The sequence below is a fragment of the Arachis hypogaea genome, chromosome 18 (assembly GCF_003086295.3).
Source record: "Arachis hypogaea cultivar Tifrunner chromosome 18, arahy.Tifrunner.gnm2.J5K5, whole genome shotgun sequence".
Taxonomy (NCBI): domain Eukaryota; kingdom Viridiplantae; phylum Streptophyta; class Magnoliopsida; order Fabales; family Fabaceae; genus Arachis; species Arachis hypogaea.
Genome location: NC_092053.1, coordinates 125,908,585 through 125,926,938, shown reverse-complemented (window position 1 = coordinate 125,926,938; position 18,354 = coordinate 125,908,585). Strand labels below are relative to the sequence as shown.

Genomic DNA, 18,354 nt, shown 5'->3' with positions numbered 1-18,354 from the left:
GATCTGAGAGCAAAGACATGGTTGCTAAGAGTGTGAAAGAAGCAAGAGTGATGAAGAGAGTAAACTCACCGCTCAATGGATTCGGCTCGTGACCAAGAGCGGGCCCGACAGAGGCCCGGCTTGCTGCTCGAAGGCAGGCCCTTCAGCAACAGCTAAGGGCGAAATAGCCCGAGACGGTAAGGGGCGCTGAGAATGAGGTACGATCTCTGTCGATTATGAAAGAAAGGTAAAGAAAGGGAGTAGGAGGGACTCATTCTGTTAGGAAAGAAAGGTAAAGGTGTGATTTGCCGGAATGTATGTTTATGAAATGGAGAATGCTGAAATTAAATCCATCACATCACTTTACTACATAAGTCTCAACATCATACTTACTCCATTCTTTTTTCTTTTTCTGTTTATGAAAGCGTGATTTAAAGTGAGTTGGAGTTGTACGATTACTTCAAATTATGAATGCAACTTGATGCGTTAGTCAAAAAGAGGTATCTTCAAGTCTTCAACTATTACCTTCAAATATTATTTGTCGCTGGTTTTCTTCTTTCTTTTTTTTTGTTTGTGTTAATGGAAATAAAAAAACCAGCAACTTTATTATAAGATTCTTTATTATTTTTTTAATTAAAAATTAATATTTTATTTTTTTACATGCAAATTTAAATAATATATTTTTAAAATAAATCTGAGCTACTTGAGAAAGAGAGGATGAGGTGGTGAAAGGAGGAGAAAAAAAACCTAGCTATATCAAATGGTGAAAACTTAAGTGCAGTTGATACCTGAGAGTCGTTAGATTATTTGACTTATTTGAATAAATTTTCATCTAACGGCTATCAAATATCAACTTCACTTAAAGTCGACTTCATCTGAGTTTTCACCATATCAAATTATCAAATTATATATCATTTAATATTACCAACTAAAATACAAATTATATTTCATTCACAGACTCTACACGCCACTGTGGCCGTTGGAATCTACGCGCTTTTGGAGAAGCCTTGCCCTTCAGGTTCTTTTCAATTTTCATTGTTAAAAATAAATATTATTAATAGTATATTATCTTATATATGTATATATGAAATTACAACATAAATAAATTTATTTATTTAATAAATTTAAAACATATTGTTTATTTATTGAATATAAAATTAATTTTGTTTATTTAAAATTTTATAAATAAAAATAATAGTTTATTTTTCATAAATTAAGAAAAATTAAATTGTATATGTGAGTTAGTTAGATATACAAAAAAAATCAATTACTAATTAATCACTCATATAAAATATATTGGAATATTAAATACATATTAATAATATATAAATTAACACATATATAAAAATTATACAATAACTAGCTTTTTATATGGACATATTAATATATTTATTTTATTGTAATTAATTAAATGAGTTAAAATAACATGTTTAATAACGAGAATATGAGAGTTTAATTTACATGTTCATTTATTGTTTCACAACCATCCTGTTCAATTTATAGAAACTGTTTAAATTGTGGTACACGTAAATAGTAGTATAACTAAATTCACAATTCAGAGAGGAATATTAATGTTATATTAAGATTTATAGTTTAAAATTTAGTTTTTTTTTTTAATCATATTACAAGGCTATCCATAGATTTTGCTCACTCCTTATTTTTCTCTCCCCATCCACAGTCAAGTCTTTCTTGATTGGTCATTCTCTCATTTATACGATTTTCATTGATTACTCTTGTACCAAATAGGAATAGCATCAATTTACAAGTAATTTAATGGTTTTGTTCATTTTTGGTCAACTAATAAATTAATGGCTCCAGAATCAGATAAGATGGTAATTTCCCTCCAACAGGAAGGTATTTGCAGAGATTTATTGTTAGACTTATAGCCATTTTTTAATTAGATTTGAATTTTTTAAATTTTGAATTTAATTTTAGAAAATAAAATAAATTTTAGATTGAAATTACCAACTAAAATACAAATAGCGTAGGTTCTCTCTCTCTCTCAAGTAAAACTAATATTTTTTTTAATAATTCAATAAAAAAATTTGAGTTTTTTACAATTTAATTATAGAGGCATTTTAGTTTCTTTAAAACTTACAATTTATCATTTTTAAAATAATTAAATATTTTTTATATTCTAATTTCTAATATAATCAAACAATTTTAATTAATCCTAAAAAAAATAATTTAGTCTTTTTTTTACTAATGATTAAAGGATATTTTAGTATTCTAAATATAAATTATAAGAGTATTTTTTTAAATTATATTCAAATTTTTTATTTTCAATACAGTTAAACAATATGAATTAATCGTATCATGGTATTTTAGAATTTTTTTTAAATTAATCTTTAAGGGTTGTTTTGTTTTCTTGAACATTAATTATAAAGATATTTTAGTTTGTTAAAAAATTAAAGTTTATAATTTTTAATATAATTAAAAAATTTTATTATAAAAAGGGCATTCAAAAATTTAATTAAAAAAAATACAATTGGTTTCTAATTAATAATGTCCAAAAATTATTAGTGTTTTAGCACATCCAATCAGTCTTTTTATAATTAGAACAATTTAAAGGTCAAATATTATAAATTTATGTCTTTTGTATGGAACTAATAAAAATCACGAAATTAGAATATATTGTCTTGATTCTCTAAGTCTAATAACTAATTTTAAATTTTTTCACAATAGACAATATATATACCTTTCTCTTTTTTTTATATTCTAATATTGAAAATAAAAATATATTACGTATAGAATAAATTAAGATTTTTAACATATAAATATAAAATTGTTAAACAAATATAATCATAAAAAATATAAATTAATTTAATACTAACTAAATATTAAATCATTCAACAAAATTATTCTCTAGTAATTCTACCAAATAGATATAATTTTGTCGAACGAATCTAATTTTTAACTAATATTAAATTTATTTTTCCATCATTAGATATCTTTTTGTAATAAAAAAATGATTTATTCTTTTATATGTATAATGTAAATATTGTAGTCTCTTATTCCCCATTTAATACTAATAAAATGTAGATCTTATTTAAATTATTAAACATAGCTAATAAATAAATGAGGCATGAATTATTAACACATGAATTATCACAGTTACGTACAAAGATAATAAAATTTAAAATATATTATTTGGTGATATGATATAGTGTAAGTGTAGAAAAGAGATGTAGATGTGAGAGAATATTAACTTTTCTTCTACATTGTCATCATGGACCAGGGAGGGTCACATAATATAGGTTTTATTTCTGTATTGATCTTTAAATTTAATTTGATTTAAAATTAGGTGAATGTTACCCAACTTCTCTAAAATAACATGTAAGTTACCCTTCATTATGTGTCACATTGTAATTGGTCCTTATCTTAATCATAGTTGGGGCGCCAACGTCATCGTCATCTACTGTTCTCCCACACAACCTCTCTTCCCAATATAGCCAGCGCCTCTTTTTGCCATGGATCACTTCTTACCCACGTAATTAATGGTTAATTTGGTTATTAAACTTTTTTATTAAAAAAAATATCTTTATTTAATTACGTGATGAAATATATATTTATATGTAAAATATAATATAATAAAATAAATCTATTCAAAGTATTTAAAAGTATAATTAAAATCATGAACATATAAATATAATAATAAAATTTGTACTCCAAACAAATAAACATATTTTTTTATCATACATATATTATTTAAAAAATAAATATATTATTAAAATTAATAACAGAAATTTAAAATGATAAAATTTAACTTTTTTACCTTATTTTTTATAGTATTTTTATTTTTTAATTTATTAGTACTTTATTATTTAATTAATAATTAAACAAATTATTTTTATGAAAATTTATTTTTTGTATTATATTAGAGAAGAGACCAATATAACAGTTTAAAAAATAAATTGTATAAATATTTAAGAGATAAATATGAAATACATACCTAAGTAATGTTTAGTTTAGTTATTAATTTTTTTTATTAAAACAAATCTTTATTTAATTACACGATAGAACATATATTCATATGTAAAATATAATATAATAACTCTATTTAGAGTACTTAAAAGTATAATTAAAATCAGAAAAAATATATTTTTTATCGTACATAAATTATTTTTAAAAAAAATAAATTGTTAAAATTAATAACACAAATTTAAAATGATAAAATCTAATTTTCTTACAAGTATTTTTTATAATATTTTTATTCTTTTAATTTTTAATTTATTCGTACTTTATTATTTAATTATATTTTACATATAAATATATGTTCCATCACGTAATTAAATAAAGATATATTTTTTTAATAAAAAAATTTAATAACCAAATTAACCATCAATTATGTGGGTAAGAAGTGATCCATGACAAAAAGAGACGCTGACTATACTGGGAAGAGAGGTTGTGTGGAAAGGCAGTAGATGGCGATGACGTTGGCACCCCAACTATAGTTAAAATAAGGACCAATTATAATGTGACACATAATAAAAGGTAACTTACATATTATTTTAGAGGGGGTTGGGTAGCATTCACCTTAAAATTATTTCTAAATGAAATTTGTACCTTTACCATTCTTGTAAAGACAACAAGTAGTCAACAACCCCTTTTAATTTCTTATTGTCTATTATTTGTGTGATTCGGTATCCTTCCCTAAATCGAATTTAAGTAAAGTCGGTGATAAGATATTTTGTGGGAGCAATACTTTAAATAATTATTTATACGATAATATTTTTATATAAAGATAATGATTTTTTATATAAAAAATAATTATTATTATTAAATAATTTGATATGAAAAACGTTTAGGATAACATTTTTTAATATATTTTATTATTATCTGACTAGAATAAATATTAAATTATTTTTAATAAATAAATTTTATTAATTTATATGTATAAATTAAATTCTAAAAAATGTGAGTCTAAATTATAAATTATTTTGATTTATGTGTATAAAATTTTAGTAAATATAAGTACAAATTATATATTTTTTGTGTTCAAATTTTTTGTAAATATAAGTGCAAATTATTATTGGCGAAGTACTAGCTAAAAATAATAGCTAGCGGATCCAGAAATATTATTATGGTGGGCCAATAACATATATAATATTGAAAAATTATGCAAAAAAATATATAATGTAAGATGTATTACAAAAATATACCGATAGAGAATATATTTTAAAGTACAAAAAATGTATGTACTTTTTACTAACGAAGTGGTCGATTCTTCGTATCATAAAATTTATTGATAATAGAATCTGTGTCAAAATTTTTAGCAATTTTCTTTTCAATATAATTAAAAGACAATTAGCAAAAAATTCACCTTTCATCTTGTTTTTGGGTTATTCTTCACAATATTCATAGCTGAAAAAGATCTCTCAGTTGTAACAATTGAAACAACGAGAATTAATACCAAATGAATCAAGAAGGACAATCACAAAGAAGAAAAAGAAACCACTTTATGGGATTTGAAAAATTTTGTTTAATTAAAAAATAATATCTTTTTCAGATTTTTTTAATATTGTTATTTATTTTTTAGATATTAAAAATTATTAATATTTAGATTGGACTAAACTTTTATTTATATTAAACTAAATACTAAATACATTTTTAAAAAATTAAATCATACTTAATAACTTATTACTATTAATTTTTTTTAAAAAAAGTTGGGGAGACCGAAGCCTCCACTCGCCCCCTAAGTCTGTCCCTGATAGCTAGCTATATAACATTACTCATTTGATATATCTAAATAAATTATTTAATATAACATATATTCACATCTTAATTTCATCTTCACATAACAAATCTTTAAAAATATAAAATATTTCAAATTTAATTAAAATTTTTTGAAAACTAATTTAGAATATTATTCGTATTTATATAACCTTTTGAGATCAATGAAAAACTGTTTTACAGCATATGGCCTTTCAAAGCAAGCTTGTCCACCTAAACACACAAATGAGAAGAAAGAACATGACAAAAGACCAAGTGAAATAGATACATGGTAGCTTAGCTAGTTCCAATCTTTAATTTTTCCCTCTACTAATTGGACCTTACAAGATATATATAGATTATATAGAAGTTGGAGCTTCTTTATTTATTATGATTAAATCATTTATTGTAAATTATTATTATTATTATTATATATAAAATAATGTGATGATTTGGTTGCCTGGCCTATATAATGGTGGATCGTTTTACAAAAAATTCATGTCAAGAGTCATTATAGAGATTAATTGAAATCATGAGACAAAATAAGAAAGGGTTTATTTCTCTCATAATGTTTCTTGTTGTGCTTGTTGAATTAGTGGATTCTCTTAACCGTTCTAATTTTCCAGATCATTTCTTATTTGGGACAGCCTCCTCTTCGTACCAGGTTTATGTTTTGATTAGCTATTATATTGCTAATATACATTTTTTTTTGGTGGAAAAGTAACAAATAATTTTGAGTCACTTAATTATTATCTATTTAATTTTTCATGTGACTTATTATGTGATTTGATGACGTGTAAATTAAGTATGAAGGTGCAGCAAATGAAGGGGGCAGAGGACCAAGTATATGGGATACCTTTACTCAAAGATATCCAGGTAAATAAATAATTAAATATTTTTTAATCCTATTATAATTTATTCGGAAAAAAAAATGAGAGATGGACTATATATGAATCGAGTATTGTTAAGCTTGGATTACTTAATTAATTTTACCTTAACAATAATGGTGATTATCAATCACCATCCATTAATTTAAAAAAAAAATCATTTTATCAAATTTATTCTTTGTATTATTAAGAGTATCCTATATATTATGCCGATACTATCTGTCTTATTATTAGGATATTTATGAATAGTATTTTTTAATTTTTAAATCTTATATAAATTTAATGCATTGAAAATATAAAAAAATAAGAACCTTACCTATTCAATATTTTTTCTTTTATAGTACTAATAAAATTTCAAGTATTAGTTTGTAGTTCAATTGTGGCTCTAAAAGTAAACAATTAAAAATATCTTCCTCATGTCTAAATATTTCATCAGAAAAGATAAAAGACCAAAGTAGTGGAGTGCTTGCAGTTGATTCTTACCATCGCTACAAGGTAATTCTCATCACTTAATTTATTCACCATTTATATAAATATTTTTATTTTTATTTAACATAAATTACACAAATAAAATTATTCTAAATTAAAATTATATAGATATCTTAAATCAAAATTAGTTAGATATTATTTTTTTAATATTTTTATATAAATTGAATTAAATTAATTTGATTTATGTTATTTATGTGTTGATTCGATTTATTATATACGTATACAAGTAGTAAATCAAGTTATATAAAGTTATTTAAAATAGATCGTATAACCAATTCTAATTTAGAATATATGTATAATTTTAAATTGAAATTATTTTATTTATGTAATTTATTTTTTTTATTTATATTAAAAATGAGGCTTAATGGGCACTATCCTCTCAAGTGTTTAAGCAAATAACTTGGTATTGGTAGGAAGATGTTGGTATAATGAAAGACATTGGATTTGATGCATACAGATTCTCCATCTCATGGTCTAGGGTTCTACCTGGTGAGGAGGAATTTTTCATCTTCGTTTATTATTTTGCTCCACATCTTATTAAGATAAAAATAAAAAAGGAGAAAAACAAAGAATTTCCATGAAGTAATATTATAAAATAATTTTATCTTATCATCAAACTTTTATATCATTTAATTTCTTTCTCTTGAAATAATCTATATCTTGTTGTCTAAATAATAATTATATTTAAAATTTTGTTTACTTATTTTATTAGTCTTTATAATTTTATTAAATGTTTAACTTCCAGTTTAGAAATTTGTAGTTAGATTTATACTAAATAATAAAAAATTATTCAGGTTCTTTTTAGTTATTTTTCATAAAAAAAAATACAATAATTTTAGAACATGTGCTTCTAAAATATTCTATAAATTATTTTACATCAAACACGAAAATGAATATTCTAAAAATATTTCATAACTTTTAATAAAAAATAATCAACAAAGATCTAATTGAAAATTTTTATTATTTGATATAAGAGCTAATTAAAAATTTGATGAAATTGAATAATTAAGCTTTGAAATTTTTTGTTGTTGAAAATCATTAATTCCCTTATTGAATTCAAAGGAAAAATATAGTGAGAAAATTATTAAAGAGAAAAGATAAAATGTTAAATGACTTGTCTGGATCTAAATAAAGACAATATTATACAATAGTAAAATACACATTTACAAATAAATGATGGTAGTTTTTATGTCTGAATAAATATATATAATTGTTAAATGAATATGTATATGACTAACATATAGAGTAAATTGTTTAATTATCTTTCAAATTTTAGTTTTTGTTAATAAAAATTTATCTTTTAAATTTACTTAATCAAATTAATCTTCTAAAACTTTTTAAAATTGATTGCTTTTATTATCTCTACTCAATTGTTTTATCCATGCTCTATTAATTTTTACTCATTATAGTCTTAAACTCTGACAAATTATGACTTTATTTTAAATCTATTGTAAGATTTTAAAATATCGCAAATCTTCAATACACTTTAAAAATAAATTTAAAATCCTCACAAAACTACATTTTTTTTAATTCTTCAAAATATAGTTTTCTTTTTTCCCTACTTGAATCACGAAAATTAATTAAAATGAAAGGGAATAAGAAAACCAATGAAATGTAAGAAGTGGAAAAATACATTTTTCAATCTATTATCTATTATTAATTTTGTAATTGAAATATGTTATATATCATTTTTTTATTATAATTAATTTTTTTTTTAAATTAAGGAATTCTTTTATTTTTTGTCTCCCCTTTTACTCTTTTTATCTTTCTTATATATTATTACCAATGATTAATTACAAATTTAACAACTAAAATTTACAATATGACCTTCTTTACTTGTAATTGAAATCGAACAAAAATAAAAATTGAAATTGAAATATATCTATATTGCTATTTATTTTATATTATTATATTATTAATTTGAGATATTTCTAGGCGAGTATAACAGGTGTTATTTTGTTGTTTTCTTGTTTTTTTCAAAAAAAAATTATATTATTAATTTGACAACTAAAATGTGTCCTATGACACACTTTTATTATAATTAGGATGAATTTTTTCAAAAATTAACAAACTTCCATTCTCCTTCTTCTTCTCTATCTCTCTCCCTCCTTCTCTCTTTTTCTTTTTCTATTTCTCTCTATCCTTCCTACTCTATTTATAATTATAAATTTATATTACTAATTTGACAACTAAAATGTATCCGATAGAATACTCTTTCAATTCATTGTTATAATTAAAATGAAATCTTTCTCCCTAAGATTAATGAGTTTCTTCCCTCTCTCTCTTTTTTTCTATCTTTCTCACTCCTTTCTTTGTCGTTCTCTATCTCTTTCTACTCTTTCTACTCCGTACGCGTGATAAGCACTTTCCGTCGGACGAGAAAGAAGTCTGCCAAGCGCGACGTGTATGCGTGACGCGTGACAAGCACCTTCCATTGGGTCTAACGGAGGTATTTGGATGGAGGGACTAATCCGTCCAACTTTTTACGACGTCAGAAATTTAAAAGTATTTTCAATAGTCAGGGATGAAAATTTTCGCGAAAAAAAAAAGGTTAATGACCTATTTGTCTTTTACTTTAAAATTAATAAAATAGTATAATTAAAATAAATTAATAAAAATTATAAGAGATATATTAAATCTGTAATAAAATGTAATTAAAAAATCATCTCGTAATATTATTCACATAAAAAAATATAACTATTACATGCATATTTTTTGAATTTCTTTTTTATTTAATTTTAAATTTTCATTCTTTATCTTTATTTTCAATTTATATTTTTTCTCTTATTTTAAATATTTATTACATATAATTTGGAGAAAATAGTAATAATATAACTTGAATTAAGATTTAATGATTGTTTAAAAAAAAATTGTTAATTTCGTAACTATCAATGTAATTTTTTTATACTAATATCTTATTATATATATATATATATATATATATATATATATTATTTTTAAATAATAAATGTATATATATTAAATTCTTTCATTTTTCAGATAATAAATATTAAAATTAATTATTAACAAAAAACTAAACTCTTTCGCATGATAATAAATTAATAAGTCAATAAGATTCTTATATAAAAAATAATAACTAAAAAAACTTATCAGTTGATTTTCTTTTTTAGTTTACGAGAGTCTGATCTTTTTTATTGATAGAAACTTTTGTCGTATAATCTTTCTATAAAAGTGGTCTTTTGAATCTGTAGTTTTTTTTTACAATAATCTATCATGCTAAGAATAAGCCTGGCAGTTTTAAAAAAATTATAATTCCGTAATATTATTATGAACAAAAACAATAGTCTCTTCTTAAAGTGAGTGTATTGATGAGAAACATGGAAAAAAAATTACAGAACAAACAAAAGCAACAAATCAATAAAATGATGATTTAAGAATCGCAAGCCACAAAAATGTTTGGTGAGGCATTGAAACTACTACAACTCAGACAAAAAAATTATTGATGTTGAAAAATGTGGACACTAATTCGATTGAGTGAAAATTTAGAAGATTAGTTTGACTAATTGGCAAAGTTTGAGAAACTATTATAACCAATTATTCTTAATATATATGTTCAATACTATATGTTTATGACCCTTGAATTGTTGTAAATTATAAATATGATATAAAATTGGTCATGTACTTTGTTTAGGTGGAAACCTAAAGAGAGGTGTGAACAGAGAAGGCATAACATATTACAACAATCTCATCAACGAACTTCTAGCCAATGGTCTTTTGCTTTCTTTCTTTCTTTCTTTCTTTCTATCCAGCATGCATATCTAACCAAGTATATTAATTAATGGTTAAATTACACAGTTAATCCCTATACTTTTAATAAAATTATAAATTGGTCTCTATATTTTAAAAGTTTGTAATTTGATCCCTAAAAATAATTAAAATTTGTAATTTAGTCCTCGTCGTTCAAAAAGTGTTTGATTTAATAAAATATTCTCAGTATATTCTCTATTTTAACAGAATATTCTCAGCATATTCTAAAAATATTATATTAAATCAATACTTTTTGACTGACAGTGACTAAATTATAAATTTTAATTCTCTTTAGGGATCTAATTACAAACTTTTAAAGTGTAAGGACCAATTTACAATTTCACTGAAATTGTAAGAACCAACTATCTAATTTAACCTTAATTAATTTCTTCCAACTAACAAATCAAAATTTTTTGCCTATTTAAGGTTTGAAACCCTTTGTAACTCTATTTCACTGGGATTTGCCTCAAGCCCTTGAAGATGAATATGGTGGTTTCTTGAGTCCCAATATAGTGTAAGCAATTTTCCGTTCAAACATTTAAGAGAATGAGATTACTTGCATTTTATCTCTAAATTTTATGCCGTGTAAGTTCTAATTTTAAAACATAAGAACAAGCAAATTTGTTCTTTAAACATTACAAATGTACATACAGATTATATTAAGGAAAAGTCTAGGGGCCAGCAACTTTTGTGTTTTCTGGCCAGCACTTAACCATCAAAACAAAAGTGAGTGATCTCCCACCATTAGATGTAATCTCAGACCATTAAAAACACTATTGATGGCCAATTTATAGTTACAGAATACCAAAATTGCTGGCCCCCTAGCATTCCTCTTATATTAATTTACTTTTAGTCACCAAAAAAAAAAGATTATATCAGTTTAGTTTATTTTATTATTAGTTATCAAAAACTAAAAGTGCTTACATTATTACATATTTAAAATTTATTTTAGAATACAAGTGCAAGTGGATTTTATCTTCAATGACCAAAAAGTCTCTTCATTTATCTAAATCTGAAATTTTTATCGGTTGGATTTACCATTGTTGTGATGATGATTACGATAAGAGAATGCTAGATAACGAATTTTTTTCTACTAACATCAGCTAATATTTATAAAATTATTTTGTTTATCTTAAATTATAGTTCGTAAATTATAAATCTTTAACTTAAATCCTAAATTATAAACTTAATCACTAAATTTGGTTAATATTAACTAATTAAAAATTTATTTTCTATACTTTAGGCTTGTTTGAACGAGCTTATTCGAAAAGATTTTTTTTTAAATGATTTTTTTAAAAGATCTTTTAAAAAAATAAAAGTAATTTCATGTTTAGATATCTCATGTAAAAATATCTTTTTATTTAGTAATTATTTTTTAATACAATAATATAAAAATATTTTTTTGTTATTTATTATGTTAAAAAATCTTTTTTTTAGATAATTTTTTTAAGAAAATACAAATTATAACTAAAAAAACATTTTTTTCTAATACTTTTATTTTTACTTAAAATTTTGCTAAACATACTAAAAAATAAAAAAATTTATTAAAATTTTTTTCTAATAATTTAATGGCACTAAACAAGCACTTTTTCTTATGATAATTATTAGATGATATAAACTTTCTTAATTTTTCTTTCAAATGGTATTAAAATGTGTCAACAGGAAGGATTTTGCAGACTATGCAGAGTTATGCTACAGAGAATTTGGTGACAGAGTAAAGCATTGGATTACTTTAAATGAACCACTTACATACACCACAAATGGCTATGGATATGGTATATTTGCCCCTGGAAGATGCTCCATCAATAACTGTGCTTTCGGAAATTCTACTACTGAGCCTTACCTTGTCACTCATCACCAAATTCTTGCTCATGCTGCTGCTGCAAGACTTTATATGGACAACTACCAGGTTAATAATTATGATATAAATTATATTTTTAAGAATTTAATTTGACATACCGACGTTGTAACTACATTCGTTATTTTTTATGATTATTTATACGATTAATATAAAAAATAGTATTTTTTAGGTTTAATTACTCTGTTGGTATTTATAGTTTTGCGAAATTTTTAATTAGGTCCCTACGCTTTTTTTCCTTTTAATTGAGTCTTTGCACCAATTTTTTTAATTGGGTCCCTACATTTTTTTTCCTTTTATTTAGGTCCCTATACCAATTCTTTTTTTAGTTAGGTCCCTGTAAAATTAAACCAATTATTACTAAAAATGACTTAATTGAAAAAAAATTTAATGTAGGGACTCAATTAAAAAGAAAAAAGTATAGGGACCTAATTGAAAATTTCACGAAACTATAGGGACCAACAGAGTAATTAAACCTATTTTTTTTATTGATGTAATGTTAGGTGATTAAATATACGTGTAAAATTATTTTATACTGATAGATAGAAAATCTCAAAAATTAAATTTTATTTCTAAAGGCAAATTATACACACCACATTAAGATTTGATGTTTGCTGAAATTTATATGGAAAAGATCTAAAGAAATAATAAAAAGTAGTCAATAAACAAACAACATGAAGTTTAGATGTGTAGCTTTTTAAATTTCATATATTAATTTTTTTAATTTTTGGGTTTTTAAAACTTTTGTTTGTTGATTATTGGTTGATTTTTGTTGTATAACCATTTATTATCTTATAATTTTACTAGATTCAGTTGACATTGATTTTCTTTTAGAAAAAAAAATAATTTTGTTTTAATAATTGATAGGAGTGTTTATTGTTATATTATTATATTAATATATGATTTTATTAAATTTCAGAAAAAGTGATTGTAATTTACTTTATTTTTAATGCCTTACTGATTAGGAGTTCTTGTATCGAAGCTAAATTTATCAACTGATTAGTTAATAAAATATTAAAATGGGATAGATATATATCTACGATTTGTTCGGATGAACTTTTAAGAAATTTTTTTTGAGTTATTATTTTTAAAAGATTCTTTAAAAAAATAAAAGTAATTTTATATTTAGATATTTTATACAAATTTTTTTTATTTATTAATTATGTTTAGGTACAATAATATAAAAATATTTTTTGTTTATTTATTATGCAAAACATATTTTTAAATTAAAATATATATATAAATTATAATTTTTGAAATTTTTTTAAAAATTTTTCTAATACTTTTATTTTTATTATTAAAAAATTATTAAACACATAAAAAATATAAATTTTATTAAAAAATGTATTTTTCTATCCACTTAATGACATGAAAACAAGTTGCTAATCTAATTGGGTTTGTTTTGTGTAGAGTTCTCAAAAAGGGCAAATTGGGATATCATTGAATTCAGCATGGGTGATACCTCTTTCCCAGTCCAAGGCAGACAAAGATGCAGCCTCAAGAGCCCTTGCTTTCTCCTATGATTGGTAATTTTCCCTATTTATTCTCCCTTTATTTCACTTTATTAGTTTAATTCATTCCAGAGGTTTGAGGCTAAAAAATGTTTATATGTAATCAATATGAGAAAATTTGGGATTTATTTGTGTTTTTACAAATACAGGACAAATTCAAAATTAACAAAATTTCGGAGTGAATTACAGTTTAGGGTTTAGGGTTTAAAAAATAATAATTTAGTGAATTACAATTTTTTTTGTTAATTTCTAAAAAAATTAATTTGTCAAAAGCGAATTATAATTTTTTATTTTAATTTAAAAAATAATAATTCGCCCTATTTTTCATAAAAAGAATTAAAAATAATATTTTTTTTCAAAAAAAATTTAAAAGAAATTTGTTGGGACAACCGGACAAGTTGTATTTTTTTTTTATTTTTTTTTAAAAAAGAATTGATCAGGGCAAATTGTGATAAGTGAATTTGTCCCTCACAAATTGTCAGTTCACTCTCATTGAATAATTGACAGGACACCATATGCAAATTAATTAGCAAGAGGTTTGATGCATAAAATATAAAAAACATCCATGTTTTTTCTACTCTCTAACTATAACTTTCTAAAGAAATGATTTGTAAGGTAGCGTTTGGTGGAGAGATAGAGATAGAAAGATTGAGGCCGAGAGACAGAGACTAAGAAACAGAGATTGAAATAAATTTCAGTATTCTACTTAGTGCAAGATGGGAGACAGAAATTGAAATAAGAATGAAACTCTAATTTAATTTGTACAAAAGATAAAATTGGAATTAATTAATTGAAAAGAGGGTATTTTATATATAAAATATTATTAAAATTTCAGTCTTCATCTCTACAAATTTTAGTCCCCTGTGTCTCCACTTTTTTGGGTACTGAAATACTGAAATTTTGGAGAGAGAGACAGAAATTTTAGTATGAGTCTCTAAATCAACAAACATAATACTGAGTCTCACTCTCTCAGTCTCTGTCTCAGTACCTCAAAACAAACGCTACCTAATATATTGTCTATCCTTCTAAATAAAAATGGAAGTTTAGTGTATGATATTGTTGGGCTTATGCATTATCCATATTTCTAGCCTAGAAGGAACCATGTGATTTTTATTTAGTAGTCTAAGATTTTTAGAGAGCGCGTTGATATTATATAAACTTAGTTTTTAGTTATGTAACTCCATACTTTTCTTTTAAACTATCCAATGAATACGTCAAAATCTTGGATCATACCATCATCGAAGGTTTATGGAGCCATTAAATTTTGGATCATACCCTGCTGCAATGGTGAAGAACGTCGGCGATCGATTGCCGGAGTTTTCGAGGGAGCAGTCATTGATGGTTAAAGGATCATTTGATTTCATAGGAGTGAACTACTACACTGCAACTTATGCAGCACATGTCCCTTGCACAAGAGAAAACAGAACCTTGTTTACAGAAGATGCTTGTGTTTTTCTCACTTGTAAGGCAAAATATATAAAAGGTTTTTTTTTTTTCTTTCATTCATAAGTTTGTCTAATTATAAGATTTTTTTTTTTTTTTTATCAGCAGAGAGAGATGGAGTTCAAATTGGTCCTCAGGTAGAAGTATATCTATTTGCAATGTTTTTCGTTTCATTGTTTAATTAGCGATTAAATTCTCAAAGTAGTTCCTCAAATTCAATGTATTCATCATTTTAATCTCTTAAATCTAAAATTTATTATATTAGTTTCCCAGATCTAATTTTAAGCAACGTATTGGTCTTTGCCAATGAGTAATAGCTCAAATGGCATAATCTCCCCATACTCAATTAAGAGGTTGCGGGTTCGAGTCTCATATCTTTGGTAAAAAAAAAAAAAAACGTATTGGTCCTTGGATTATTTCTAGCATTAATTGAGTTGACTCTGACTTGTCATTAGGGGTGGAAACAGGCCAGGCCAGGCTGTCGTACACTTAATTGGTCTGAGCCTGGCCTGCAATCTGTTATAGGCTCTTTATAAAGTACTAGGTTTGGCCTGTTATTCAGCCTGGCCTGGCCTGAAGCCTATTAAAAGGCCTGATAATTTTTTTTTAAAAAATATTATTTAAAAAATTATTTTTTAATAAAAATATTTATATGTATTATGTCATATATTTAATATTTATAAAAAATTTTAAACTTTTAACGTATTTAAAATGTACAAAAATATTTATAATAAAATATAATAAATTTAAAATATCTCATAATTTTGTTATAATACATAATTATTTATATATTTAATTATATTTTAACAGACTCAGGCAGGTCTGACAGGCCAATAAGGCTAATTAGTAAGCTTGGGTCTGGCCTATTAACGTATTAAGGCTTTTAAAAGAGCTTGGGCCTGTGCCTATTTTATACCAGGCCAGGCCAAACACAGGCCAGGCTGCAGGCCCCTGGCAGGCCGCCTGACCTTTTTCCACCCCTACTTGTCATACTGAGCACATAGCCAAATGTCCATTTTGACGCTTAAAACAAGGTAAAAACAAGAAGACAAAAAATATTATATGATGTATAAACTGTTTTATCTATCTCATTTTTTAAAATGACCTCGTTTTTACCTTGTTTAGATGCAAAAACGAAATAACATTATTTAGCCTTGTATTTATTGTAACCAGTTAGAGCTAGTTCAACATTTTGTTCATTAAATCAACGTCAAAAAGGATCTAGGACCAATATGGTGCCTGGAACAGGATCTTAAGGATCAATATAGTGAATTTTGAATTTGATGGATTAAAATAGTAAAAGTCGTGAATATTAAAAACTATTAGGAGAATTTAGTTTTTAATTAGTTATCAAATCCTATTAAAATATTATTAGAATTATTAGTAGTTGGGAATTAAGTCAATAATAACTAGTAGTTAGTAGATGGATATTTATGAAGTTAGATGAAAATATCTTTATAAATAACATAACTTTTGTATCATGTAACAACAACTTCAATACAACAACTTCATATAATATTATCTTCATATATTCTACTCTTCTCCCTGAAATTCAACAAATCCCATGAAATGGACTTGTTGTGAACCATTTTTTTTTAATTCACACTTTTTTCTAGTTGAAAATAGGATAATATGTTGTTAGCGTTTCTTAGCTTCTTCAAAAATGATAATTAAGTCATTTAAACAAAGAAAGAACTTTTGCAGGCAGGGTCAGATTGGTTATACATATATCCTAGAGGAATCCAAGATCTTTTACTGTACACAAAGGAGAAGTATAATAATCCAATTGTTTACATAACAGAAAATGGTAAGTAGGGATGTTGGTGTTGAAGTCTATCATCATCTTCACCTAACTGTATTCCTCAATCACATGCAGGTGTTGATGAACTTAATGAGAGTATTGAAGAATCACTAGAAGACAGATTCAGAATAGACTTTTTCACCGACCATCTTTCCAATCTTCACAGTGCCTTACAGTAAGTTTATATCTATCACCACTTTTAAGTGAAGTTTATACAGATTAAGTTAGAAATTCATATTTGAATTGACAGGAATGGGGCAAATGTGAAAGGGTACTTTGCATGGTCATTGTTGGACAATTTTGAATGGGCAGATGGCTATACTGTTCGATTTGGAATGATCTTTGTTGATTACAATGATGGATTGCCAAGATACCCTAAAAGATCAGCTCAGTGGTTCAAAAAGTTTCTACAATATTGATATTCATCCTCCTGTAGTATTCTTATATGGAGTGTTTTATTTATATTCATACTCGAGAAAAAAAAATGGTTAAATCTGAATACTACTACTCCCTTGTGAAATAGCTCAAAAATCTATGAAAAATGGATTGGATTGTATTTTAAAAACTCTCAAAACAAATTTAAATCTGAAGGAGCTTATCAAGCTCTTAGCTTTAAAATTGAGAAAGTTTAAGTATTTTTTGGTGAAAGAAAGATAAAAAGGAAAAAACAACCTAAAAAGCTAAAAAGCTAGAACTCTACTTTTTTATTTTTTTGAAAATGAAAAAGTCTAAAATTATTTTTTAAATAATATCTAATATCCAATTCGAATATTTTATAAAAAATTATTTATAAGAATAATAAAATCAATAATAATTAATTATTTATTTTATACTTAATCAACTTCTTCACTTGAGACAGATGGACACCATAGCTGAGTTGAAATCTAAAACAAAAGCACTAATCAG

At 24.3% G+C, this 18,354-nt stretch overlaps 1 protein-coding gene across 2 annotated transcripts; it reads left to right on the top strand.

Annotated features, from left to right (window-relative positions):
• Nucleotides 1-6,131: 6,131 nt before the first annotated feature.
• On the top strand, nucleotides 6,132-18,013 carry LOC112771240 (beta-glucosidase 12). Of its 2 annotated transcripts, XM_025815919.3 has the most exons (13): nucleotides 6,134-6,355; nucleotides 6,498-6,567; nucleotides 7,015-7,073; nucleotides 7,481-7,556; nucleotides 10,720-10,797; nucleotides 11,262-11,349; nucleotides 12,498-12,744; nucleotides 14,104-14,219; nucleotides 15,449-15,666; nucleotides 15,753-15,784; nucleotides 17,352-17,454; nucleotides 17,524-17,623; nucleotides 17,699-18,013. In XM_025815919.3, exons 1-13 carry the CDS (start codon nucleotides 6,224-6,226, stop codon nucleotides 17,865-17,867), a joined length of 1,488 nt encoding a protein of 495 aa, XP_025671704.1. In that variant the 5' UTR covers nucleotides 6,134-6,223; the 3' UTR covers nucleotides 17,868-18,013. The 2 variants fall into 2 exon arrangements, with proteins under 2 accessions (XP_025671706.1, XP_025671704.1); XM_025815921.3 differs by lacking the exon at nucleotides 10,720-10,797 and having other exon boundaries at nucleotides 6,132-6,355.
• Nucleotides 18,014-18,354: the final 341 nt, after the last annotated feature.

Excerpts from the sequence above, each read along its gene's own strand:
- LOC112771240 (XM_025815919.3), top strand. The coding sequence starts at position 6,224 with ATGAGACAAAATAAGAAAGGGTTTATTTCTCTCATAATGTTTCTTGTT. Across the intron at positions 12,745-14,103 it reads TTTATATGGACAACTACCAG|AGTTCTCAAAAAGGGCAAAT; the intron begins GTTAATAATTAT and ends TGTTTTGTGTAG. Across the intron at positions 15,785-17,351 it reads GAGTTCAAATTGGTCCTCAG|GCAGGGTCAGATTGGTTATA; the intron begins GTAGAAGTATAT and ends GAACTTTTGCAG.